The sequence below is a fragment of the Capricornis sumatraensis genome, chromosome 13, assembly GCF_032405125.1.
Source record: "Capricornis sumatraensis isolate serow.1 chromosome 13, serow.2, whole genome shotgun sequence".
Classification (NCBI taxonomy): Eukaryota; Metazoa; Chordata; class Mammalia; order Artiodactyla; family Bovidae; genus Capricornis; species Capricornis sumatraensis.
In genome coordinates this window covers 3,198,480-3,225,618 of record NC_091081.1, presented here as the reverse complement: position 1 = coordinate 3,225,618, position 27,139 = coordinate 3,198,480, and the positions used below count along the sequence as shown (strand labels likewise).

Here is a 27,139-nt window from a genome sequence, read left to right as displayed (position 1 = left end):
AATTTTCATCTTCTTTTATCTAGCCAGGCTGACCTAGCTTCTAGGGTAGATGGTGCCTAGCTTTGCTGGAGAAACTATGTCTTTGGACCTGTTGGTTCTTTTGTAAAGTGGGAGTAATAACAGTACATAGCTCATAGTCATTGTAAATAAATGAATTCATACATTTAAAGTTTGGAACAATGTTTGGCATATAGTGCACAAACAAGGCCGTCATCATTTAGCACAGGTTACACATCTCCCTGTCTCATGGACTTTGCAGTCTGCAAGCACGATTCTTCTGCCCTCCCATACTTCATGTCCACCACTAGTTCAAATGTCACAACTTCAGGGAAGATGTCCCCAACCTCCCCAGATTAGCCTTCATACAATTTATGCTTTTCCTGCATCGCACTTATTTAAAATTATTTATTCATGAGGCTGATTAACAGACGTCTTTCCATTATACTATAATGGGGGAAAGATGGTATCTGTTTGGCTCCCTGTTTTAAACCCTGAGTACCTAGTACAAAAGTAGGTACTCAGAGCATTTCTTCTGTATTTAAGGATCAATTTCTTTTCATCTCTGGGCTTCCCTGATGGCTCAGACAGTAAAAAATCTGCCTGCAAAGCAAGAAACCCAGGTTTGATACATGGTTGGGAAGACCACCTGGAGAAAGAAATGGCAACCCACTCCAGTATTCTTGCTTGGAGAACTCCATGGACAGAGGAGCCTGGCAGGCTACAGTCCATGGGGTGGCAAAGACTCAGACACGAGTGACTGACTAACACTTTCTTTTCATCTGATTTCTTTTGGATCAAATCCTCTGCTATCAACATGTATAAAGCTAATTATGATAAATGTAGTAAGTTTTATAACAAGCTTTAAACAACTAATATTCAGTTATTTCAGGGATTAAACATATGGAAAGTATATTAAATCAATAAAGAGTACTTCTTTGCAGATTTCTTCAGAAGGAAAAAAAAATGTTCCTAGCTATAAAGTTTGTGGGTTTCAATTTAATTCTAAATTAGATGCTGATGGAATGGAAATTAGGGGAGGCATAAGGTTGCAGTTAAGTGATTCAGATGTAACAAGGAAGAGTCTCCAGATAACCATTCAGCTCACTTTCATCTTTTTACACAATCTCTACTTGTGTATGAATGAGTTTAGGAAGTTTGATGACTTATAAAAATTAGTATCATCAAATCTGTTTTCTCTAGAAGAATCCACTTTATATATATAAAGAGTTAGGTCTGTAATTTTTTAATTAATTATAAAAGAATGATTCACATGAAACTTCATTTCCCCAAGACATTAGTCATTTATTTTCAAGTTTCCAAATGGTATACCCAAGTATTAATAAAATAAAATATAAAAAAATAACCAGCCTCAGATAAGTCTCAAAAACAACTCCTCATAAAGTTCAGTTCACAAACACCCCAAAGAGTTAATTCTGTCTTCTGATGGCTAGTATTTATAAGGAAGTTTAGAGAACCAGTGCGGGAAAAGAGAAAGAGGATATGGTCAAATTCTGAATTTAGTATACTGTGTTCTGTATTTCCCTTGTTTAATCATTCTGCATATTGGCTCCAAGAAGCCTGCCTAATTTGTTTTAAAATTTTTCTAAACTTATTCAACCAGAGAACTTATATCTCTCAAAACTAGAGTCAGCAAAAACACTTTTGAGAATTGTTAGTCTGACTGCATTCTACAGATTGACAAGTTCAGAATCCTAGTTAAAATACTAAACAACCCTGGTTATAGTGACCCGTAACTCCTGGTGGACCATTAAGAGTTCACAAATCATCCATTTAATAAATCCACTTTAGAATCCTATCAAGAGTTGACATTCTTGTAATTTGCAGAATTTACTTTGTGCCTTTTGAAAAACAAGGTATCAGCTGGGCTCTAACCTTTGAGTACCTTAATTTCTTTATAATTCTGCAAAGTTTAGTAACAGGAATTTATTAACTTTACCTATCAAGTTCTTAATGAGAACTTGGGAGGTAGGTGTGAAGTGGTATCTTAAAGCATTTGAGAGAAGAAAATGCAGACAAGCCTTTACCTTTGGGACCAGCAACTTGAAAGACGTCAGGGACATATGTCGACCCTTTTTACATCAGTGGAGGTGACTACTAGAATTACTTGAGGAACTGTCTGAAAGTACATGGCACCATTGGGGTAAAGAGCCTAGATATGAGTATTCAGAAAAGCTCCCCAGATGATTCTGATGCACGTTTCTAGAAAATCCTTGTTTTGGATAATATGTTCCTCGCTATAATCTACAGTAAGTATGGCATGACTTGAGATAAAGATAGCGAAGGCCTCTAAGCTTTTAACTTTTTTCTGTTTCAGACTATGGGGTCTGTGGTACTTTCCTCCAAGTACACTGCACTCTGACATCCTTAATAGTTCAGGGGATTCTACCATTATTTCTTCATCTGGCTTTTCAGAATTAAGATGGGAGGCCTATTTCCCCCAAGGTACACATTTCTTCCACTTGATCAACCAATACTTCCTCTGTGGTTAAATTTAAGTTTTGAAGAACAGTTTTCATAACTGTTTTACTTCTTCTTGGGAGTAGTGAAATGACAAATGTACCAGAAAGTCTTACTGGAGTATTTTAGAACATTGCTTAGTAGGCTACGTTTCCAACTCTGGTCTGCCTCCGTGCATTCAGCGGTCAGCTCTCCACTGATGGTCCCCTGGCTAGACAGTCTGTGGTCTCCTTCCCCAATAATCTCCTCCTTCTGCTTTGTTCTCAGAGCCACTTTGCTGTCTGCACCTCTTCTAGACACACAGTACCACACAGCCTCATCTCTGATGGGTCCTAACTAAATTATCCATTCTGTTACTACATCCCAGTAAGCTTTACGCCACCAACTCTTGATCATATATATTAAAATATATTCTTTATTGTTCCTCTTCAGTGGATTTTCTGAGAGTTTAATTATAATTTTTAACTTCTGGGAAATTAAAGCATTCGTTCTTGTATCTTACAGTTCTCAGAGATCATAGCTTTTTAAAGAGAAAAAATAGGAAATTCATTTTGGTGACTTAAACAAGATATAATTTAGATAATTATTTCATCCTCTCAAATAAAGCCTCCTACATTTAATTAACTAATAATTTAAGCACAGGTTACTATGCTTAACTGATTTAGCTTTATGTGAACCTGAAGTAATACTATTAAGTTTTCAGCTGTCTTAGCGACATCAAAGGAAAAGGACTAATTGAATGCCAACTTTGCTCGTAAACTACCAAGAGCTAAGACACATACAAATTTTATGGCAAGTAATCTAAAACCCTTCTAAAAATGATTAAGTGTTATTCTATCCAACAAGAAAACAAATACAACAAATCTATCTAATTAGTTAAGACACCAGATACTGTCATGCAGTTTCAGCATCTAGTAACAAACCTCTAAGCTTTAAAATTCTGTTTCACGACTTCTGAGTACTAATAATACATTTTAAAAGGTTGATATCCACTATAAACTACATGTAGAAGTACCAGAGTACACAATTAGCAAGTAAATGTGCATACACACCAAAGATTCTCAACTCTAATTTTGGAGCTCAACCTGGCAGTCTCCAAAGATTTATCTCCAAAGCAAAGTCATTAGCATAACTTTTAAATATAGAATTTTATACAGGGTGGGAGAAATATGATCAAACAGCTGGATACTCTGCCTCCAGAAAGTTGACAGACATATCTGTATTTCTCATGTCAAAACATGATGGACTGAACTGGCCCAAAGGACAGGTTGTTTTTTTATCTTTTTAAAAATTAAGAGTGTAAAATGTAGCCATTAGAAACTGAAACAAAACCAAGCATTTTAGAATAGTTCTTTCAGTACCTTAAATTCTAACACAGTATAGTGAAAAAAATATGCCAGTTTTGAGTACTGCCATCAGGTTTTTTAAATAATTTCTTTCTTGGTCCATATTCAGTAAATAATAAACTTGTCTTTTCATATCTGAGCTAAAAGAGTTCTAGGGTATTCCTTAAAAAGTAATAATATAATCACAAATAAAAATGTTAAGATAGTTCAAAGTTAACAAGTTCATAATCAATACCAATAATGGTGATGTTCCTGAAACTTAACATTTTAATTTTTCCTTTAATGAGTGTATATAAAGCAGATTTTTTTCTTTTTTTTTAGGTTGTTGTTAACAACACCCCAAATCCATCCCAAACACACCCAAGGACTTTGTTAAATTCAATAAAGTAGCCTAAAATGCGGGTTGCAATGCCAGAAATGGCCAGATTAAAAATAAAGTAACTGCTGATTAAAAATGGTCTTTCTTTTATTCTCAACTATGTTTGTTATATGTGCTTTTTAAATTACTTAACAAAAAAACGACTTTTCAAATATATAATTTCAAGTCTCAATTTGAAAGAATGTGTAACATTTCATTTGAAAATAATAGTTTCAGCAGATATATGCAAGATTCCTATATGAACTGTAAACGTGTCAACACCACCACATTTTAGTGTTTTCAAAGGGGAATTCAAGATAGACTATTATTTTCTGCAGTATGCAACTGATTAAAGATAGTACTTTTGCATGTAAAAATAATTTTCACTAAAAAACTCAGGTGCAAAAAGTCTGGTACTTTGTATATCAAAATAACAAGAACAAAATGAGCAATGAAAAAATAGCAAAAGTCATTACAAAAAATAGTAAATTCCTATTTAAATTTCTGTGTTCACAGGTTAAAAATGTTTATTAATTAACTATATCACACAGATTGTAGATACTTTAATATAGGAAGGTAACATGGGATATTTGAAATTCAAGCTGTACTTACCAAAATAGTTTTAACCTGAGTTTTTGATATCTTCAGAAAGGTACTTCACAATAACATATGATATAGTTATTATGTAGTAGTATAATTCAAAGTTATTTTTCTTTGACTTGCTTTTCCTTAAATAATTGAGTAAAATTATAAATATTTATTATACTTTTGGGGCCAAGTTCTCCAAACACAAGGAAGTATCTGGGTTAAAAAAAACTGTTATTTTTTCCTGCTATACAAGCACATGAAGATGTCTTTCTTGTTCAGAATGCCTTCAATTTAATCTTATTTTTACATTTTATTTTAAAACAAATGCAAAAGTGAAAAGATCATCATAGATACTCGAATATTCCCATGAAAAATATCACACCCACTGAAGAATTTAATTTCACTAAAGAATATCAAATTAATCATTTCCTCCTATAAATATTTTCTTTTTATTTATTTATTTGTGTTTAGAAGTTGCAGTTTTAAGTACTATTAACAGAAAATACATAACAAAAGCTTCCTAAAGTGAAAAAAATAATTATAAATGCTGGAAAAATTGGCCTCATTAACATATTTACAGACTTTTACTTAATACATACTCCATTGGAAATTAATTATATGACATTTATACAATCATTAACATTTCCAAATCACTCTGAGTAGTGAGCATTTCAGTTCTTTACTGTCTATACCCAAAGTTTAAAGTCACTCAGTTTCTGAAGGCAATACCCACAAGCATCAGAAATGGTCAATCTGAGATGCTATTGATATATTGTTCTGCTCCTTCACCTAAAGACGTTTCTGTTGAGTAAGTGTCCTTATGCTTCTTTTTCTCTTTGCTCTGATCTTCCTGTAGCTTCAGAATTATGTTTCGGATTTCTTCTCTTTTTGTTCTCATTCTTGGGGGAGGAAACCAGTTTGCCAGATTCATAGGTAATTCAAAATTGAGAATTGGATTCTGAGAATAAAAATATTAAATGCACATCAGAAAATTATAATATTTTAGTTTCAATGACAAAAGCATTCCAGAGTAGAAATGAAAAAAAATCAGTAACATTCCAGGCATTTTGCTAGGCACTGGAGATGTAAGACAATTTCTACTTACAGATCAAGGGTGAGCAAACTACCGCCAGTGGGTCAAATTCCGCCTATTGCCTGTTTTTGTAAATAAAGCCTTATTGGAACATCACCACGGTAACTCATCTACATGCTGTCTACGGATGCTTTTTCTTTCATGCACAACAGCAAAATGGAGAGCAGAGACTGTATGGCCACAGGACCTAAAATATTTATGACCTGGCCCCTTATGAAAAGGACTGCTGGCCCCAGTCTAGACAGATAACTCAACAATTAAAACAATGGATGTGACAGGTACTAAGATAGGAGAAGCAGAGAGTCCTATGAGAATACATACCTAAGGGCGTAGCACAGTATCAAAAAGTGATGTTTATGCTGAGATCTAAAGAATGAGTAGGAATTAGTCAAATAAGGAATGATGGAAGCAACAGGGAAGAATACTCCAGGGAGGGAAATAGGTATCAATGTCTGGAGGCAAGAAAGAATATGAGAGCCTGAAATGACATTCAGGTAGATGGTACACAGAACGCTGGAGTGAGAAGGGTAGAAAGAAGGCTAGAAGCTAGGACAGGAGTTAGAGCATGCAGGTCATTCGGAGGATTCCAGTCTTTTAACTCAAGAGCAACAGGAAGCCATTATAAGATTTAAAGCAGAAAAGTAACATGGTTAAGTTTGGGTTTTGAGAAAACAACTGTGAAAAAAACACAGCAAGAGGCCCAGCAAGCTACATGTAAAAGAATGAAATGAGAACACTAACATCATACCCAAAAATAAACTCAAAATGGTTTAAAGAACAAAATGTAAAAAAAAAAAAGAAAGAAAGAACAAAATGTAAGGGCAAAAACTATAAAACTCTTAAGAGGAAAACATAGGCACCGTGCTCTTTGACATAAATCAAAGCAAGATCCCCTTTGACCCACCTCCCAGAGTAATGGAAATAAAAACAAACAAATGGGACTTAATTAAACTTAAAAGCATTTGCAAAGCAAAGGAAATTATAAACAAAATGAAAAGACAGCCCTCAGACTGAGAGAAAACTGCAAACTGACAAAAGATTAACCTCCAAAATATACAAGCAACTCATGCATTTCAGTATCAGAAAAACAAACCACCTAATCAAAAACTGGGCAGAAGACCTACAGAGACATTTCTCCAAAGAAGACAGACAGACGGCCAACACACACAGGAAAAGATGCTCAACGTCACTCACTATTCGGGAAACGCAGATTAAAACTAAAAGGAGACATCACCTCACACCAGTCAGAATGGCCATCACCAAAACATCTACAGACAGTAAATGCTGGAGAGGATGTAGAGAAACGGGAGCCCTCGTGCACTGCTGGTGGGAATGCAAGCTGATACAACCACTATGGAGAACAGTATGGAGATTTCTTTAAAAAACGAGGAGGAAAATGACCACATGACCCAGCAATCCCACTACTGGGCATATTCCCTGAGAAAACCATAGTTCAAAAGGACACATGTACCGCAGTCTTCACTGTAGCACTATTTACAACAGCCAGGATATGGAAGCAGCCTAGATGTCCATCGAGAGATGAATGGATAAACAAGTTGTGGTACATATACACAATGGAATACTCGCCATAAAAAGCAGTAAATTTTAGTCAGTTGAACTGAGGTGGATGAACCTAGAGCTTATCATACAGAGTGAAGGAAGGCAGAAGAGAAACAAATACCGTATATCCAACGCATATATATGGGATCTGATGGATCTGTCTGCAGGGAAGACTAGAAACGCAGACGTAGAGAATGGACTTGGGGACACAGCAGGGGAAGGACAGGGCGAGACGAACGGAGCAAGTGGCACTGATGTATACACTCCCGTGTACCAAACAGATGGCTAGTGGGAGGCTGCTGCACAACACAGGGAGCTGGACTGTCTAAAGCAATTATCCTCCAATTAAAAATGAATACATTAAGAAAAAATTTAAGACAGTATACTAAACGCATATATATGGAATTTAGAAAGATGGTAACGATGACCCTATATGCAAGACAGCAAAAGAGACACAGATATATAGAACAGTCTTTTGGACTCTGTGGGAAAAGGCGAGAGCGGGATGATTTGGGAGAATGGCATTGAAACATGTAAATTATCATATGTGAAATGAATCGCCAGTCCAGGTTCGATGCATGAGGCAGGGTGCTTGGGGCTGGTGCACTGGGTTGACCCAGAGGGATGGGATGGGGAGGAAGGTGGGAGGGAGGTTCAGGATGGGGGACACAGGTACACCCATGGCGGATTCATGTCAATGTATGGCAAAACCACTACCACACTGTAATTAGCCTCCAATTAAAATAAATAAATTTAAAAAAAAAAAGGAGGCTTAGTCAGAGGTTGGTACAGCACTGTGGAATAATGATGCTAGTGAACTGAACTGAGAAAGTGGTCGCAGGGTTAAAGAACTCAGCATGTGTGACACTGAGTGATAGAATTCACAGAACTTATGGCGCAACGGCTGGTGGATAAAGAAGAAGAAGAAGAAGAAGTCAAGATAAACTGTAAAGAATATCCAAGACAAGGATGCACGGTAAAGTCAAACGAAGAGTGTTACGAGGAAGGAATGCTCGGCAGTGTCAATGGTGCCGGGAGGTCAGGAACAATTCCTGTGTAAGGGGGAGGGTCAAGCCAGATTACACAGGTTTGAGAAGCAAGTAGGATTTGTGGAAATGAAGACAATGAATATAAATATGTTCCCAGAAATACATTTGTGAAGGGGAGAAAAGAAGGTAAAGAGATAGGGTCTGAATCATGGCAGAGATTTCTTGAAGGCCAAAAGAGCCAGTGGAGAAGAAGAGTTGGTCAGTGATAGAAGTGACTGGATTCGGATTACATGGAGTTCAGTCTTGTTTAAACCTTAAATATTCTCCGATTTATGAGTTTTTGCTCCCTGGAATAATTTTTGAAACAGCGGTTTTCAGTCTCTCCAAAATATTTGATTATTCTGTCTTTTACACTAACATAAGATCAAAAATACCATTTCAGTATTTATTAAGTCAGATCCAACCAACTGAAACTCACCTCGAAAAAGCTCTCTACATACTGCAATACATATACGCCACAGTCACTGAAGTTGTTTTGCTGTGGTACTTTTGGATTAGAGCCTTTCATAACATCTTTGGAAAAACTTCTTTTGCTTCCTTTTTTAACTTCCCATTCCACCTCTAAATACCTGCAATGATATGTATATAGTAAGAACACATACATACAAATAAATATACATACTTCCTCATCCTCAACAGAATACAAAATACAGGTAGAGTTTTGAACTTACTCTCTTAGAATTTTGACAACATTTGACCGAGAAGGGCCTCTGAGTGAGTCCATCAGTAAGATACAAGGTCTGAAATAAAATGACCAAATATTAACATTTTATTAATGTTTAAAAGGCACAGAAAGATGTACATTAACAATAAAATGGAGGAGGGGATAAACCTTTTAGGCAAAAACACCCTAATAATACTTAACTACCCATGATTATATTAAATACTGAATTATAGAGTAATAATTTGGCCATACCTAAGTTATGAATATATTTCACCAAAGTTCCATAGCTAGTTCCTAAAAATACTTCAAAATTTAGTACAAAATCAAAACAATTCTGAAAATTTGAACATTCCTTGTTCAGAAGAAAGATAATCCCATTTTAAAAATCTACTGATATTTTAAATAACTAAACAGGTAATCTTCACATAAAAGAATTAGCTTAGAATCCACTGTTTGGGGCAAGATTCCACTTTAGAACACTTACTATAAAAAAACACTTAACTTTCAAAATTTTGTTCTTAAACGTAAGTATGTGAGCAAGTTTAATGTAGTACAGAAAGTCCTGAAATGATTGAAGACCTAGGTTCTTCCTGGCTAACATTTTATGGGATTTGGAGAAAATATTTTAACTGCTCTACGTCTCTATGTTTTCCTTTATACTGACGCTTGCTTTTCAAATGCTGTTACTAGAATTTCAGATGAGATTTCCTACAAAAAGTCAAGAAGAGATTAAGTCTAGAAATAGGTACTTCATCCCTGAAGTCAGGAGACCCTGGAGAGATCTCAGAACATGTACTTCTGAGAACCAAAACAGACTCACTCTCAATGTGAGGTTCCCTGGAACATGCCTCTTAGGACTGTCCTGAGTCACTCCACAGCCTTCACACAGTGGCTATGGAGCTAGTGTAAACTCCAATCCCCATGTTACTGACCTGAATCTGAATGAAAATTCTTTGTCCTTTCCTGCTTCAAATCACTACTTTTCCAAAAGGAATAGTGGCTTTCTATGTATGCACTTGCACAGAGATGGAAAGTGGGCAATTGGAGAACTGAAATGATTTCCATTCTCCCCAACTCAATCTTGACATTAGTAGGCATGACCCAGGTTTTCCTCACTGATTCTGAAATCCTTGTGATTTTTGCTTAAGTACTTGTTTCAATTAAAACAGTATGGTTAATATTTTATTCTAAGAGAATATGTGAATAAAAGTCACCAGGTGGTTTACAAGATGTATAGTCAACGCTTACTGTTTACAGAGAGTAGGCTTTAAATGCCACTGTCCTATTTCTGAACTGCAGTTGTCGTCAGCAAGGAGTCCATCATCACTGCTATCATCCTATAAAAGACAGTCTACAGTTAGTACTGAAACTATAAAATCTAAGTAACTAATAACGAAATGGCACTACTGAGGATAAAAACCCTTGTGGCAAATAGGTAAAAAATATATCTCTAATTAGGTGATCAGACTTTAGAAAATGTTCTATGTCACTCAATCCCGAGGGAACTGCAAAGGAATCCAAAGAAAAACTTTTAATGATATAAAATACTGGAACTCCTTGCTAAGCATTACGTTTCACCTGGTTATCCTGATCTTCTGAGAAGTCAATGAGTTCATCTTCAAGCATTTTACTACCTTCAGCTGATTCATCACTGTAGTTTAGTCTTATTTTGCTTAAACCATCTGTATCAATAAGAAATATTACACAATTCTTAAAAAGAATATGCACATAATAGTATATGATCTTAAAATTAATGCTAGCAATTATATAGTAATTACAAATATAAAATTTGTCTTAGCATGTAATATCACAAATACAAAATAAGTTACTTTTTAAAAAACCTGGATTTTCATACTATTTACAGAGCTGTTTCTACTACTCAGACTCTAAAATTCATTAAACATTAAAAACTAGGTATCAATTGTATTATTAAAATTTATATATATTTAAATACACGTCTATAAATAAATGTTTTGTGCTAGGTATGCTAGATATCTTTAATAACAGAAGCTACAATGGTTTGAAAATAATTGTTCAATAACAGGAATAATCAGCAAATATAGAACCTAAAATGAAATACTGTGTACATGTGAGAAATTAAAATTGTGAAAATACAGAAAATTGTACAAATTAAAAAACATGATTAAAACATAGTAAGATGGGCTTGCTTTTGTACAAATAATTTTTTAAAAATATAAAAATGAAAATAATGATAATATTAGTAGTTATGGGTAAGCTCTTCAACTTGGCGCACTTTTCCTTCATGTTTGGTTATATTCATAAAATTTTCAATAAAATAAAACAACACAAGCCAATGTAGATGCTGGTAGTATGAAAATAAATGACTCACAGAAATATCTGAAATGAATTATTTTAAAAGTCTCTTTTAAGAATCCAAATCCTTAAAAATCAATGATTAAGCTTAAAGAAAGAGAAGACTTACAAAAAATAATGAAAACTGAGTCAGGAACTTTGATGCCAAATATACAAATATTGTTTACTATAGAGCATACCATTTCCAAGTTTTTTAAAAGCATGACTTCAAGGTATTTTAGACAGGATTTAACTTATTTTAGTACAAGTTATTAAAAGAGCATTAAGAATGCTAATATTATTAAGCAAGACAAGATGGGAAGATAGCAGGATAAAAGTGCTCCTGAAAAGATATATTAAACATATATTAAGTTTAAATGTTGTGATAAAAAATACTATTTAAAATACTAAAGCCCTATGATTAATCCTTTTATTATGCAAAGAATAACCTTTACAATTTATCTTTTTAAAAATTTGTATTTTAATGTTTTGAAGCTAAAATACCTATATTTAAGTAAAATCTGTCTAAATCCTTAGGTAATTCAGAATTAGTGATTACAATCAAGTTGTTTTAGAATCAAAATATTCCTAACTATACCTTTTACCCAGAAATTGTGTCATATAAACATGAATTTATACAAATGAAAACACAGTGCATTGTAAAAAGGAAAGAAAAGTAAATAGTATAGTCAATTTCTTCAGTTGTTTCATTCAGTAAACAAATGCTCTAGTATAAATTGAGTGGCAGTAACTCAATCAGCTATTCTCACAACCAGTCCTAGTTCCTGAGGTTCTCACATAGTGAGATCATCTGAAGATGCCGAACCAAGTGCGATTCTAGAATTTAAACATATTTTTCATGTATTGATACCATACATCACAGGACAACTATTTCAAATGGTGCCCAACTGAAAAAGCAGCAAATCAAAGTAATAATAACACACATTATTACTTTCCTACAGTTGATCTTAAAAACCTAATCCCTGTGTCAAGATACAATTCTATTTATTTGCTGTAGCATGTCAACCTACATCGAAGTCACTTGTGACTATATGTGTTCAGTGGTTAAATTATGTTTAAACTACCTAAAATGCTTCATTTAAGCCCTGTCAACTATCAAACCAAACAGAAATAGATCAATAAGATACAAATCATAATCACAAACAATTTTTACAAGCTCTACTTCTTAAATTTTGATGTCATAATTTTATATAGCATAGACTGCTTAAACCATCCTCTCTGAGGCTATTCAATGTTCTTTTGGGTGAGTGAGCCCTTGAAAACATCTGATGAAAAATGAGACTTCATTCCTTAAAAAAAAAATACAAACCCATTCTAGAGAACTGTGGGACACTATCATCACTGGATTAAGATAAACATTAAAAAAGGATAGAAAAACACCAGTGTATCACACATAATAATGTTAAATTAATTACCTTCAAGGATAATTGATATAGTTACACACATACTTAAAAAAAAAACAAAACCAAAGCACAAACTATAATTTTTCAAAGAAGAATAAACAGATACTGAAAGGGCAAACTAAAGGATTCACTGGGACATATACTCAAATTTAACCAATTACTTCTCAAGTAAACACTAACTTGTAGGAAAGGGCCACTAGGAATTTCTGGGGTTTGTGTAGATGAAGGAAGCCCTAAGGCTTTGTCTCATTGCTCTAAGTCATGCATTTTAATTCATTTTTTAACTTGAATTCATATTAAACTATATGAAATTATTGATCGAAAAGGAACTTAAAAAATGTTCTCTAGAGATATAATTCACATACCATACAATTCACCCCCTTAAAGTGTACAATTAAGTGGTTTTTGTATATTTACACATACTGTGTGCAACTATCACCAGAGTCAATTTTAAAACATTTTCAAAATGTTTCAAATCTCAAAACAAACAAGCAAAAACAAACCTCTAAACTCTTTACTATCACTCCCTTTTCCCCATATTCCTCTCCAATCCCCAAGCACCCTTAAGCAACCATCAGTCTACTCTTATAGGCTGTTTGGGAGATTTAATACAAAGAGAATCACATTAATATGTGGTCTTCTGTGACTACTTCAACTTAACATGTTCTCAGTTTCATCCATGTTGTAACATGTATCACTACGTCATTTCTTTTTATGGCCTAATAATATTCCATTAAATAGATATATCATGTTTCCATTACCCATCTATCAGTTGATGAACATCTGGGTTGTTTCTACCTTTCGGCTGTTGTGAATAATGCTGCTATAATTGTTCATGCCCAAGTTTTTGTGTGGACATATGTTTTTATTTCTCTCGGGTATTTATCTAGGAATGGAACTGCTGGATCATATTATAACTTCATGTCTAACATCTTAAGAAACTGTCAAACTGTTTTCCAAAGCAAGCTGTAGCATTTTACCTTCCTACATTAATAATATATGAAGTTTTCAGTTTCTCCACATTCTCTTCAACACCTGTTGGTGTCTGACTTTCTAATTCTAGCCATGCTCTATAAAAAGGCTTGCTGCTGCTGCTGCTAAGTTGCTTCAGTCGTGTCCGACTCTGTGCGACCCCACAGATGGCAGCCCACCAGGCTCCACCGTCCCTGGGATTCTCCAGGCAAGAACACTGGAGCGGGTTGCCATTTCCTTCTCCAATACATGAAAGTGAAAAGTGAAAGTGAAGTCGCTCAGTAAGTGTCCGACTCTTCATGACCCCATGGACTACAGCCTACAAGGCTCCTCCGTCCATGGGATTTTCCAGGCAAGAGTACTGGAGTGGGTTGCCATTGCCTTCTCTGATAAAAAGGCTTAAGCAGCCATTAATCCAGTCTATAGGCTTGTGGTTTTGATTTATAGTTCCTTCATGACTAATGATATCCAGCATCTTCTCATGTACTAATTGGCAGGACTTTGTTCAAAGGCACACAAACTGTGCACACTGCCTTGAAGGCTTAATCTTCAGAGTGCCCATCTAAGCAATGCTTTCAGTGTAGCAAAATGGCAATTAATGTAGCTATTCAATGCCTTTTATTACTTTTTTCTTCTATTCAAGTATTAAAATACTAAAACTGAAAAAAAATTACAGTGACTTGGTGACTACCTATTTTGCCTTTCTTCATTCCATTTCCTCCCTGATGAAATATATTAGAAAGTGAGCAATAAAAATAAGTACTGTTGACCCTTGAACAGCACAGGTCTGAATTGCACTGGTCCACTTACACAAGGATTTTTTTTCCGCCCAAGAAAGAGGTTAGCACAGTACTGGACAATCCGAGGCTGGCTGAATCCAGGGATGTGAATCTGTGGATGTAGAACTGTGGTATGACATAAATGGCTGATGATAAAGTCAGAGGTGGATTTTGACTGTCAGAAGGTCAGCACCCCTAAATCCCATGCTGTTCAAGGGTCAACTGCATTTATCTGCTTGGTTTTGATGTACTTTTTGGCTTTATCTGCTAAATTCCCCCCTTTTGCCTCTTCTCTTATACCTGCTAAAAGGCATAAAGACCAATATCCATAGGCCTAATATCAGCTTTATGCAGCTGAGCATGTCAAACAAAAAATATTTTTGAAAGAATGTAGTGACAGCTTTCTGATTTACTAAAATAACAGGCTGGTAGAAGTACCTGAAGTATGCTCAGCATTCACAACTTTTGATAGGTTCTTTCTGAGGTCACATAATTTCTTCTATGTCTTATACTGAGTTTTTTCCTCCAAAGAGAGTGTATTAAATCTATTCATAGTTTATTAAGTTTGCTATCTTATATATATAGCATACTATAGTTCATGAAGTGGACTATTTTACTTTGAGGTTGAAGTGGAAATTCTGCAGTTGACTTGATAAAAAATTTAAGTATTTGAAGAGATACCTTAGATTTCTAGAATAAGTGCTAGTAATATGGACCTGATTCAAGGAAAGAAACAATTTATTAGAACTGAAGGGAAATAAAAAAGCAGAGGTTGGACCAGTGCCCTTCTTTCCACTGAAAACCATGAAAGAGAGTGAGGAACAGGAATTAACCTTTAATTTGAATGTCAACAACTATTTGGAGGAAAAAGCTTTAATTTTTTGCCTCGATCTCAATTTGCCCATCTGTAAATTGAGAAGATCAAACTAATTTGCCTTATAGATCTAAGATTGTGCAACTACTGTTTATGCTGAATAAGTAAATTTCCTACGAAATAAAAACAAGTCCAAGTTCCTACAAATGGAAAATGCAGACCTTGTACTTTAATTTTAAAACTGCACTCTTTGTAAGGATGAGGGGAGGAGACTCACTATCAAGGGGGCACAAGAGAATTGTTTTGAGTAATGGCAAGGTTCTAAATCTCGACTGCTGTAATGATTACATGACTATATATATTTATCAAAGCTCACTGAGCTATATTTATGAGTGAATGTTACTGTAAGTAAATTATACAATAAACCTGACTTTAAGAAAAAGTGCACCCTGAAATTTTAATCCTGTTTCTAAAAAATCCAACTTATTCTGAATTTTTTGATTTTTTTGAAACATTTAGTAACATACCTGTATGGTGCATAGAACTTAAATATTCATTCTGTAGGCCATTCTCACTTTCAGTCCTATCAACAAATTTCTGGCATGTGGGTTCTCCTTTATTCGATTCTTCATTTTCACTTGCAGTATGATTTATTTTTTTCAGACTACATTTCACACTGCTTATGTTTCTCCGGTAACGAGGGTCACTTTCTTCCTGTTCATTATTTGAATCAATTACAGCTACGCAATGCTTTCTGTTTAACATCTTCTTAATTACAGGCTTGGCAGCAGAGTTTTGTGAACAACTGTCCATTTCACTGGCTGAAGGAGAAGAAATACAACTGTCCTCTACTGGTGAACTTTTTTGCATAACTGTATTTTCATGGTAATGAGGATTAGGTTCATACTTTGGTTTTTCCAAACCAGGGAAACAAACAACGGCCAAAAACCAGTGTGCACTGTAAAAAACAAATGAAACTACTGAATATATTACTAGAAAAGTTTATTATATTTGGCAATAAATATTAAAATATTTTTTCTAAAGCTTCTATAAACAAACTTATTAAGAATGTCCAGTATTTTCAATTCTTAAATTAATCTACTTGTTTGAAGACTCACTGATTCATTAACAGAGTATAATGTCTATTCAAAAATAACATAATTTTTGTCAGAATTACCTAGCCTGCATTCACTTTTGCAAACAATCCTCTGAACATTTTCTTGCTTTTGGAATGAAAAATTCATCATTTTCCAGGCAATTAAAATGTAAATTACATCACTGCAATTCATCATTCCCATTTACCTTTCCTTTGTTTTATTTATGCCAAGGGTAAAAAACCAGCAACATTAAAATATCTTCAGCAGTCTAACTAATCAGACTTTATAAGTTTGAACATTCTCTAAACATTGTACATAATCGTTTTTTAAAAACTTTTCATCCATGTTTTTCTTATTAATAAGGTGAGTGAGTGAGTGCTCAGTTGTGTCCGACTCTGCGACCGCATGAACTATACAGTCCATGGAATGCTCCAGGCCAGAATGCCTGAGTGGGTAGCCTTTCCCTTCTTCAGGGGATCTTTCCAACCCAGGGATCGAATCTAGGTCTCCAGGGAAGCCCAAGAATACTGGAGTGGGTAGCCTATCCCTTCTCCAGTGGATCTTCCAGACCCAGGAATCGAACCGGAGTCTCCTGCACTGCAGGCAGATTCTTTGCCAACCAATCTATCAGGGAAGCTTGGTTAATATTAACTAGGTATTATTAAGTATTAATATTAGGTATTAATAAGTACTAATAACACTTATTAGGCTATATTAATAATGTAAGGATTTCTTAATACTGAAAATATTATTCTTGTCTCATACTCTACTGAAATAAAATACACTAAATTGAAATAATGTATCTAGTGTAATTATCAGTACAGAAGTATCAATACGATTCCAGCTAGAGCTGAATTCAGGTATCATCATAGTTCATGACAGTAGGATATAAGCTATGAGTAAGAAGCTATACAGCTAAAAGTGGCTAATACTCATTAATCTAATTAATTTTATTCAGGGTTTACTATTTGCTAGGCACAGTGTTATGTGAAAGGGTCTTCCCTGGTGGCTCAGACAGTAAATCTGCCTGTAATGCAGGAAACCCAGGTTTGATCCCTGGGTTGGGAAAATTCTCTGGAGAAGGGAATGGCAACCCATTCCAATAAACAGGCTAAAGATGTCATATAATTTATTAGCTGAGCACAATATCTGTCATAGAGTATGGAGTTCAGTAGATATTTGCTGTATGAAAAATGAATGTTGACCCAGACAAAAGTTATTGCATATTCTATTTATGTAAAATATTAAATTTCCCCAAGGTAATACTAAGAGGCACTGTATGTCTCTTCACTAGACACAGTAAGTAGAAAAGTTCACAGAGGCTGCCTTCATCCTCAGTACTGAAAATCCAGATGGAGAAATGCTTCTCTCCTCTTCTTAATTATCAACCCTCAGGACCCTATGGACTTAGGTCAGGCCAGGCTGGGAGAAGAGTGCACACCATCTTCCTCACTTCATCAACTCAAAGACACAGCTGACACTGAGCCACATCTCAACTTCAGAAAGGTTATAAAGTGAAAATATGTGCTTTAAAAATTGATTAAACATGGTATAACACAGTGATTCTCAACTTACAGGTGAAACCGAAGTCTGTCACAGTTATAAATATTTTTCAGCTATGACAATATGGATGAGCCAGTTTTTCTGTTGCCTTATCTAATAACTTGGGAAAAAAAATCTTCCTTCACCTAGCTGTAAAGAGAAAGCTGAATCGGATACATTTGACCTCACTTTCAACCTCTAAGAGCCAGAGTTTTGCTTTTATGATCCCTTTTAATGGCAGATATCTTCACCTTAAGCCATTAGTGGGAGACATGGCTAAAACAGGCAATTTCACTTAGTTTAATTTGATGTTTGGATCCAAACATCAAATTTGTGTTCCTTGTCAATTACAATTTTTAACAAATAGCTTATCAACTTTTAGCTTAACCACCTACAGGAAAATTAAAATAAATGACGAATACAAGGCAGCCTATCTAATTAGTTTTATCTCTTTATAAAAAAGCCCTCATGATCTGGAAGTTATTCTTCCATCTATAAACAGCACAGTTCTCCTGCAGAACACAACTAATCCACTCGCTACCTTTCACCAAGACAACCAAGATGACACAAAGCACTAAACATGGCGTCCATCCACATCAGATACCATGACTAAGGATGTGCCTCTATTACTAAATTATATATGCCTCAAATTATATTTTTATTTTAAATTTTTATAATTAATTTCTGACAAATGGCTTCCCATGTATATCCCTCCCTTTTACCAAGTGGGCAGCTCATGTGGTACTTGATATGACAAATTAATGTCAAGAAATCTAATTTTGAGGCGAATAAAGAAACTATAAAGATTAATTTTAAACTTAGTTTTAAAGTTTATTGATACTATGATACTATGTTTGACTCAAATCATTTTGAAGAGGTTGGGCTTTACAGTCGTAACCAATGTTTTAACCTAGTCTACCTATCTTTGGCTGGGCTAATTAGAGATCATAATAGGTGTTATAATTAAAGCATGACTTTAAATAAAAAGAATCTGACTATACTATAGAGTAAATGTTTTTTATAGTGAGAAAAAGAGCACATTCAGAAGCTAGCTTGGCACAGATAGGCTTATTAGACATTAAAAATCTTACAGAACACCAACCTCAGACAAAGTTACTCTGCAACCATGATAAAAATGAGACAAAGCAAGGTCATTTCACAATGTCTTAGCAGAGACAAATATAAGGTCACAGTGCAACCCTTCAAAATACCAAATATCTTTTTGCTAAATGAGTGAATGTATGCCACTGGAGCAGCTGTGAGGAGATAACCCATGTCCAAGGGCAAAGGAGAAGCCCCAGCAAGATGGCAGGTGAAATCGCCTTTAGAATCAAACTCCATACCTACCAAAAACACTCAGAGGGCTCAAACATACCTTGTGTACGCCAGGACCCAGAGATGTGTTTGAGTGTCTCCTGCAGAGGAACGGATAAGCAGTGGCCTGTCGCAGGGGCAGGGGCTCTGGGTGCAGCAGACCTGGGTATTGCATAAGCCCTCCTTGGAGAAGGCCGCCATTAACCCCACCATAGAGCCGCCAGAACTTACACAGGACAGGGTAAAGAGACTCCTGGAGGGCACGAACAGAACCTTGTACATACCAGGACCCAGGAGAAGGGAGCAGTGACCCCACAAGAGACTGACTCAGACTTGCCCGTGAGTGTCCAGGAGCCTCTGGTGGAGGCGTGGGTAGGTGGTGGCCTGCTGCAGGGTCGGGGCACTGAGTGTAGCAGGGCCAGCATGGGACCTTTTGAAGGAGGTGGCCATTATCATCATTACCTCCACCAGAGTTTGGCCCCAGGTAAATAACAGGGAGGGAACACAGTCCCAGCCAGCAACAGAAAACTGGACTAAAAATTTACTGAGCATGGCCCCGCCCATCAGAACAAGACCCTGTTTCCCCCTCAATCAGTCTCTCCCATCAGGAAGCTTCCATAACCCTATTATCCTTCTCCATCAGAGGGAAGACAGACTGAAAACCACAATCACAGAAAACTAACCAATCTAATCACATGGACAACAGCCTTGTCTAACTCAATGAAACTATGGACCATTCCCAGTAGGGCCACCCAGGACAGATGGGTCATGGTGGAGAGTTTTGACAAAACATGGTCCACTAGAGAAGGGAATGGCAAACCACTTCAGTATTCTTGCCTTGAGAACCCCATGAACAGTATGAAAAGGCAAAAATATAGGACACTGAAAGATGAACTCCCCAGGTCTGTAGGTGCCCAATATGCTACTGGAGATAAATGGAGAAATAACTCCAGAAAGAATAAAGAGACACAGCTAAAACAAAAACAACATCCAGTAGTGGATGTGACTGGTGATGGAAGTAAACACTGAAGCTATAAAGAGTAATGCTGCATAAGAACCTGCAATGTTAGGTCCACGAATCAAGGCAAATTGGAAGTGGTCAAACAGGAGATGGCAAGATGAACATTGACACTTTAGAAATCAACAAACAAATCAGATGGACTGGACTGGGTGAATTTAACTCAGATGACCATTATATCCACTATTGTGGGCAAGAATCCTCAGAAGAAATGGAGTAGCCATCATAGTCAACAAAAGAGTCTGAAATGCAGGACTTGGATACAATCTCAAAAACGACAGAATGATCTCTGTTCGTTACTAAGGCAAACCATTCAATATCACAGTAATCCAAGTCTATGCCCTGAACAGGAATGCTGAAGAAGCTGAAGTTGAACGGTTCTATGAAGACCTACAAGACCTTCTAGAACTAATACCTGAAAAAGATGTCCTTTTCATTATGGGGGACTGGAATGCAAAAGTAAGAAGTCAAGAGATACCTGGAGTAACAGGCAAATTTGGCCTTGGAGTACAGAATGAAGCAGGGCAAAGTCTAATAACCGTTTTGCCAAGACAGTGATCTGGTCATAGCAAATACACTCATCCAACAACAAAACAGAAGACTCTACACATGGACATAACCAGATGGTCAATACCGAAATCAGATTGATTATATTCTTTGCAGCCAAAGATGGAGAAGCTCTATATACAGTCAGCAGAAACAAGACCAGGAGCTGACTGTGATTCAGATCATGAACTCCTTATTGCCAAATTCAGACTTAAATTGAAGAAAGTAGGGAAAACCACTAGACCATTCAGGTATGACCTAAATCAAATCTCTTACGATTATACTCTGGAAGTGACTAACAGATTCAAGGTATTAGATATGATAGACAGTGCGTGAAAAACTATGGATGGAAGTTCGTGACATTGTACAGGTGACAAGGATCAAGACCATCCCCACGAAAAAGAAATGCAAAAAGGCAAAATGGCTGTCTGAGGAGGCCTTACAGATAGCTGTGAAAAAAAGAGAAGCAAAAGGCAAAGGAGAAAAGGAAAGATATACCCATTTGAATGCAGAGTTCCAAAGAATAGCAAGAAGAGATAAGAAAGCCATCCTCAGTGATCAATGCCAAAAAAAAGAGCAAAACAATAGAATGGGAAAGACTAGAGATCTCTTCAAGAAAATTAGAGAAACCAAGGGAACATTTCATGCAAAGATGGGCAAAATAAAGGACAGACATTGTATGGACCTAACAGAAGCAGAAGATATTAAGAAAAGATGGCAAGAATAATCAGAAGAACTGTACAAAAAAGATATTCACAACCCAGATAATCACAATGGTGTGATCACTCACCTAGAGCCAGACATCCTGGAAGGCAAAGTCAAGTGGGCCTTAGGAAGCATCATAATGAACAAAGCTAGCGGAGGTGATGGAATTCCAGTGGAGCTATTACAAGTCCTAAAAGATGATGCTGTGAAAGTGCTGCACTCAATATGCCAACAAATTTGGAAAACTCAGCAGTGGCCACAGGACTGGAAAAGGTCCGTTTTCATTCCAATCCCAAAGAAAGGCAATGCCATAGAATGCTCAAACTACCACACAATTGCACTCATCTCACATGCTAGTAAAGAAATGCTCAAAATTCTCCAAGCTAGGTTTCAATGGTACATGAACCGTGAACTTCCAGATGTTCAAGCTGGTCTTAGAAAAGGCAGAGGAACAAGAGATCAAATTGCCAACATCTGATGGATCACTGAGAAAGCAAGGGAGTTCCAGAAAAACATCTACTGCTTTATTGACTATACCAAAGCCTTTGACTGTGTGGATCACAACAAACTGTGGAAAATTATCAGACCACCTGACCTGCCTCTTGAAAAATCTGTATGCAGATCAGGAAGCAACAGTTAGAACTGGACATAACAGACTGGTTCCAAATAGGGAAACGAGTACGTCAGGGCTGTATATTGTCAGCTTGCTTATTTTAACTTGCAGAGTACATCATGATAAATGCTGGGCTGGAGGAAGCTTAAGCTGGAATCAAGATTGCCGGGAGAAATATCAATAACCTCAGATATGCAGATGACACCACCCTTATGGCAGAAAGTGAAGAGGAAATAAAAAGCCTCTTGATGAAAGTGAAAGAGGAGAGTGAAAAATTTGGCTTAAAACTCAACACTCAGAAAACTAAGATCATGGCATCTGGTCCCATCATTTCATGGCAAATAGATGGGGAAACAATGAAAAGAGTGAGAGACTTTATTTTGGGGGGCTCCAAAATCACTGCATATGGTGACTGCAGCCATGAAATTAAAAGACGGTTACTCCTTGGAAGAAAAGTTATGACCAACCTAGACAGCAATTAAAAAGCAGAGACATTACTTTACCAACAAAGGTCTGTCTAGTCAAAGCTATGGTTTTTCCAGTAGTCACGTAAGGATGTGAGAGTTGTACTATAAAGAAGGCTGGGCACCAAAGAATTGATGCTTTTGAACTGTGGTGTTGGAGAAGACTCTTGAGAGCCCCTTGGACTGCAAGGGGATCCAACCAGTCCATCCTAAAGGAAATCAGTCCTGAATATGCATTGGAAGGACTGATGCTGAAGCTGAAACTCCAATACTTTGGCCACCTGATGCAAAGAGCTGACTCACTGGGAAAGACCCTGATGTTAGGAAGATTGAAGGTGGGAGGAGAATGGGACGACAGAGGATGAGATGGTTGGTTGGCATCACTGACTCAATGGACATGAGGTTGAGTAAACTCTGGGAGTTGGTGATCGACAGGAGGCCTGGTGTGTTTCAGTGCATGGGGTTGCAAAGAGTCGGACACGACTGGGCGACTGAACTGACTGAGTTCTTTATCCAAACAAACCACTGCTTCCTTAGACCTTCCCTCAAACCACCATAACAAAGACCAAATTCTGTTACTGCCTCTTCCAAACACATTTTTATTTAGAGGAATCATGGTCGGCCATGGTATATGTTCTCACTTAATGCAAGTACTAAACCCATGCTGCCCAATTACAAGAGTATTCCTAGAGGTCTTTGACTGGAGGGCAGGACAGTTAGAAAATGAAATAGAGAAACTCTCAAGTTCAAATTGTATAATAATACGAACGTGCGTCTATGCCTCTCTAGTCACTGGGTGACAGTGACATAAAATGTCTACCACCTCTGTTACTTAGGAGATACCTCCAGGTAGCAAACATGGCTCTCAGTGAGCAAATGACGTAAATCCAGCCACCTTCTCTCTTCATTTTGGTTGAGTCAAAGTGTGTTTTATAAACTAAAAATCCAAATTCTTCTGTGTGACCTAATCACCATTCTGTACAAGGTAGTGTTTTCTATAGGATGTCTCCTAGACCACAAGTACCATTTTTAAAAGATGACATTATTCTACACTGATGAATAAAATGAAATTAGGAAGATTTCTTATTGAGTACTTGTAAAATTCCATATCTTATATGATTCACTGAGAAAGTATATAAATTTCCATAAAATAAGGAGTATAAGTATCAACATATACAAGAAGTTTCAGAAAGAAGTTTAAAACTGGATGAATTATTCACCTCATAAACATATTTTCTAAAAATTGCCATCACATTTACGTAAAGGAAACTGTTACTCACGCTTCATTAAGGGGTACAAAAATAAAATCCTTCTCAAAAATATCTACATGCCGGGTCCATGTTTTTACTCTTCCATGTCGCTTCTGCTGTATTCTGTAAGACAAGAGGAAAGCTATCAAGCTTCTGAAATGTTTCCAGTGTTGTCAGCCTATATGCAGCAATTCATTCATTACAGCTATTAAGATGTCAACAGATCGAACAGCTGTATAAGAGGATTTAACAAGATGTGAAAAGAAAGCAAAATATCTGAGATGGAGCTGGGAAGATGTGAAACTGGCCACCACTGAATCTGGGAGAAAGAGATTCTTTAATTCCTACTATTACTTACTAGGGTGCTTATTGTTGCAGAACTAGTTTTAGCAAAAATATTGAGTGTGTATCAGACTGTGACCTATAAGAACTAAGGTGAAGAGAGCAGGAAAAGTGAGCACTATTTTACAGTAGGTAAAACAGGACAGATTATCAGCACTGTTCAAAACCAACCACTACCATCAACTCCAGGCTTCCCTGATCGCTCCGCTGGTAAAGAATCTGCCTGCAATGCAGGAGACCCTGGTTCAATTCCTGGGTTGGGAAGTTCCCCTGGAGAAGGGATAGGCTACCCATTCCAGGATTCTTGGGCTTCCCTGGTGGCTCAGCTGGTAAAGAATTCACCTGCAATGCAGGAGACCTGGGTTTGATCCCTGGATTGGGAAGATCCCCTGGAGAAGGGAAAGACTACCCACTCCAGTATTCTGGCCTGGAGAATTCCATGGACTGCATAGTCCATGGGGTTGCAAAGAGTAGGACACTACTGAGTGACTTTCACTTTCTTTCTTTCACCATAAACTCTAAGATACAAAATTAGGTATCACTGAAACAGCAGAAAATTTATTTATATCGTACACAACAGCCATCGATTCAAGACACTTAACAGCACTGATAACAAAAATGGACTCTGTGCATCTTGTAACCAATTACCAGCAAGTATTAGAGCTGAATGCACTCACTATATGGAAAGACATTATAAATAACTCAGGGCTCACATGTAGAATACTGTTTCCTTGTCTGAGAATTATCATCCAAAGAACTTATTAATATTATAGATTCACAGGTTCCACTGTTAGATACTACAGATGGAACATGTAGGGTAAAAAAGAGTGATTGGTATTTAATAATTTTCAAGATTTAATAAGATTCAAGTAATTTTCCTTTTTTTAAACTTTCAGATATATTTGGAAAATGGTGATCGACATATTAGACCTAAAACCTTTACGAATCCCAGGTATTCTTTGGGTTTTAAATATGATAAGCTATATAAATTTTGCTAATTGAGAATAGAAGGAAAAAAAGTTGCCTTAATATAAACAAGTGATTTTTTTCCTACATTAAACTTAAGTGACTTACTACATCTATAAAGTATTTTCAAAAAGCTTGACTTACGATAGATTAGTTGTTTCATGAAGATTTCTCCTCTCCCTTTGATTAAGGCGTTTATAGAAAAAAGAACTGAATATATGAATTCGGTCAGCTTCTTCTTTCTTCAATTTTTCAAGCACCAAATACCTGTTTTATAAGAAGCAATTCCAAACAGAGTGAACTTAAGTTTGTGTACTAAAAACAGAGCGATCAAATACCTATTCACCACCAATCTCCATGCCTTTAAACTGAAAGACTTTATAAACAAAATTTCATATTCTAGACAATGATTACTATCAGATTATTTGTAAGTAATAAAACATGATATTTGCGAGTAAAACTAGAACTTGAAAGATCTAATCTTTTTAAACAAGGGCCCATTTATGAACATTCATATAAACTTTATCAAAGCCAACCAACAGAAATGCTGGAAACGCTCATCAGTCGATGAATGGAAAATGTGGTGTATGGATACAATGGAAAATTACACAGCAATAAAGAGAGACGAAGTTGGTGCATGTAGTTTCATAAAAAGAACCTTGAAAATGTTATGCTAAGTGAAAGAAGCTAGCCATAGAAAAGCACATATTGTATGATTCCATGTATATGAAATGTTCAGAATATGCAAATCCACAGACATAGTGAGGAGACTGGTGGTTGCCAGAGCTGCGAGTAAGGTTCGAGGGAAATGGGTAGTCACTCCTAATGGGTACTGAATTCTGTGAGGGATGAAAATGTTCTAGTATTAATTATGGTGGTGGCTTCAAAACCGAACACACTAAAAACCACTGGAATTATACAGTTGAAATGCATGATCTGTGTGGTATATGCACTCTATCTGAATAAAGCTATCTTTGTATTATTTTGTTTTAAACACTTAATAAACCATGATGACCTAGCCATAGACTACTTTTTATAAAAACAGAAATGAAACAGAAAGAACCTGTACAGTGGTGAGCTTGTAACAATGACTCATCTTTAAAGTGATCTTATATCAGTTCTAATTTTTCCTTGCTTTAGTTGTTTTTTTCCTGAAGGTAGGTCTATATTAGACATGGTCCTTTAAATTACAAAGATAAATTATAATACATTAAATTTAATTGTGTATGTCCTAAACTCCCTCAAAGGAGGTATGCAAAGTCAAGCTTATGGCTACATTTATCTTATTAAAATGAGGCTCATATGAAAACCTTGCGAAATCTTGCACAGAAACAGGAAGTACCCACAGGGCACACCTTTGAGACCTGTCACTTTAGTCATAATATTCAATAATTCTAAAGCTCAAAAAGGACATAAGTTACAGATTTCCTGCTTTAGGGCAACTCAGTGTGCCCCCACAAAAGATATGACAGCGAATCAGCTCATGACACAGTTTAAATCAACTGCTGAATTCTACATCTTATATTCAAAACAGAAGTGAAGTGAAGTGAAGTCGCTCAGTCGTGTCCGACTCTTTGCGACCCCATGGACTGTAGCCTATCAGGCTTCTCCGTCCATGGGATTCTCCAGGCAAGAATACTGGAGTGGGTTACCATTTCCTTCTCCAGGGGATCTTCCCGACCCAGGGATGTTCGATCCCTGGGTCTCCCGCATTGGAGGCAGGCACTTTAACCTCTGAGCCACCAGGGAAGCATGTAGTCAATTAGACTTGAACTTACAGACTGTAACCATAATGGGTGAACCACGCTGCTTTACCGAAACAAATGACAATGGCTCCTTTGTAA

The 27,139-nt window shown here is 36.4% G+C and overlaps 1 protein-coding gene across 4 annotated transcripts in view; it reads right to left on the bottom strand.

The window, feature by feature from the left end:
- Positions 1 to 4,996: 4,996 nt before the first annotated feature.
- SENP6 (SUMO specific peptidase 6) overlaps positions 4,997 to 27,139 on the bottom strand; it is a 127,326-nt gene continuing 105,183 nt past the window's right edge. For all 4 annotated transcript variants that reach the window (XM_068985055.1, XM_068985056.1, XM_068985058.1 and 1 more), the window contains 8 exons: positions 25,440 to 25,562; positions 24,018 to 24,110; positions 15,966 to 16,396; positions 10,715 to 10,818; positions 10,385 to 10,473; positions 9,144 to 9,212; positions 8,891 to 9,041; positions 4,997 to 5,728 (listed from right to left, as the gene is read on the bottom strand). In XM_068985055.1, coding sequence (XP_068841156.1) covers positions 5,519 to 5,728; positions 8,891 to 9,041; positions 9,144 to 9,212; positions 10,385 to 10,473; positions 10,715 to 10,818; positions 15,966 to 16,396; positions 24,018 to 24,110; positions 25,440 to 25,562 — 1,270 coding nt within the window. In that variant the 3' untranslated portion in view covers positions 4,997 to 5,518. The remainder of the gene's footprint in view (positions 5,729 to 8,890; positions 9,042 to 9,143; positions 9,213 to 10,384; positions 10,474 to 10,714; positions 10,819 to 15,965; positions 16,397 to 24,017; positions 24,111 to 25,439; positions 25,563 to 27,139) is intronic.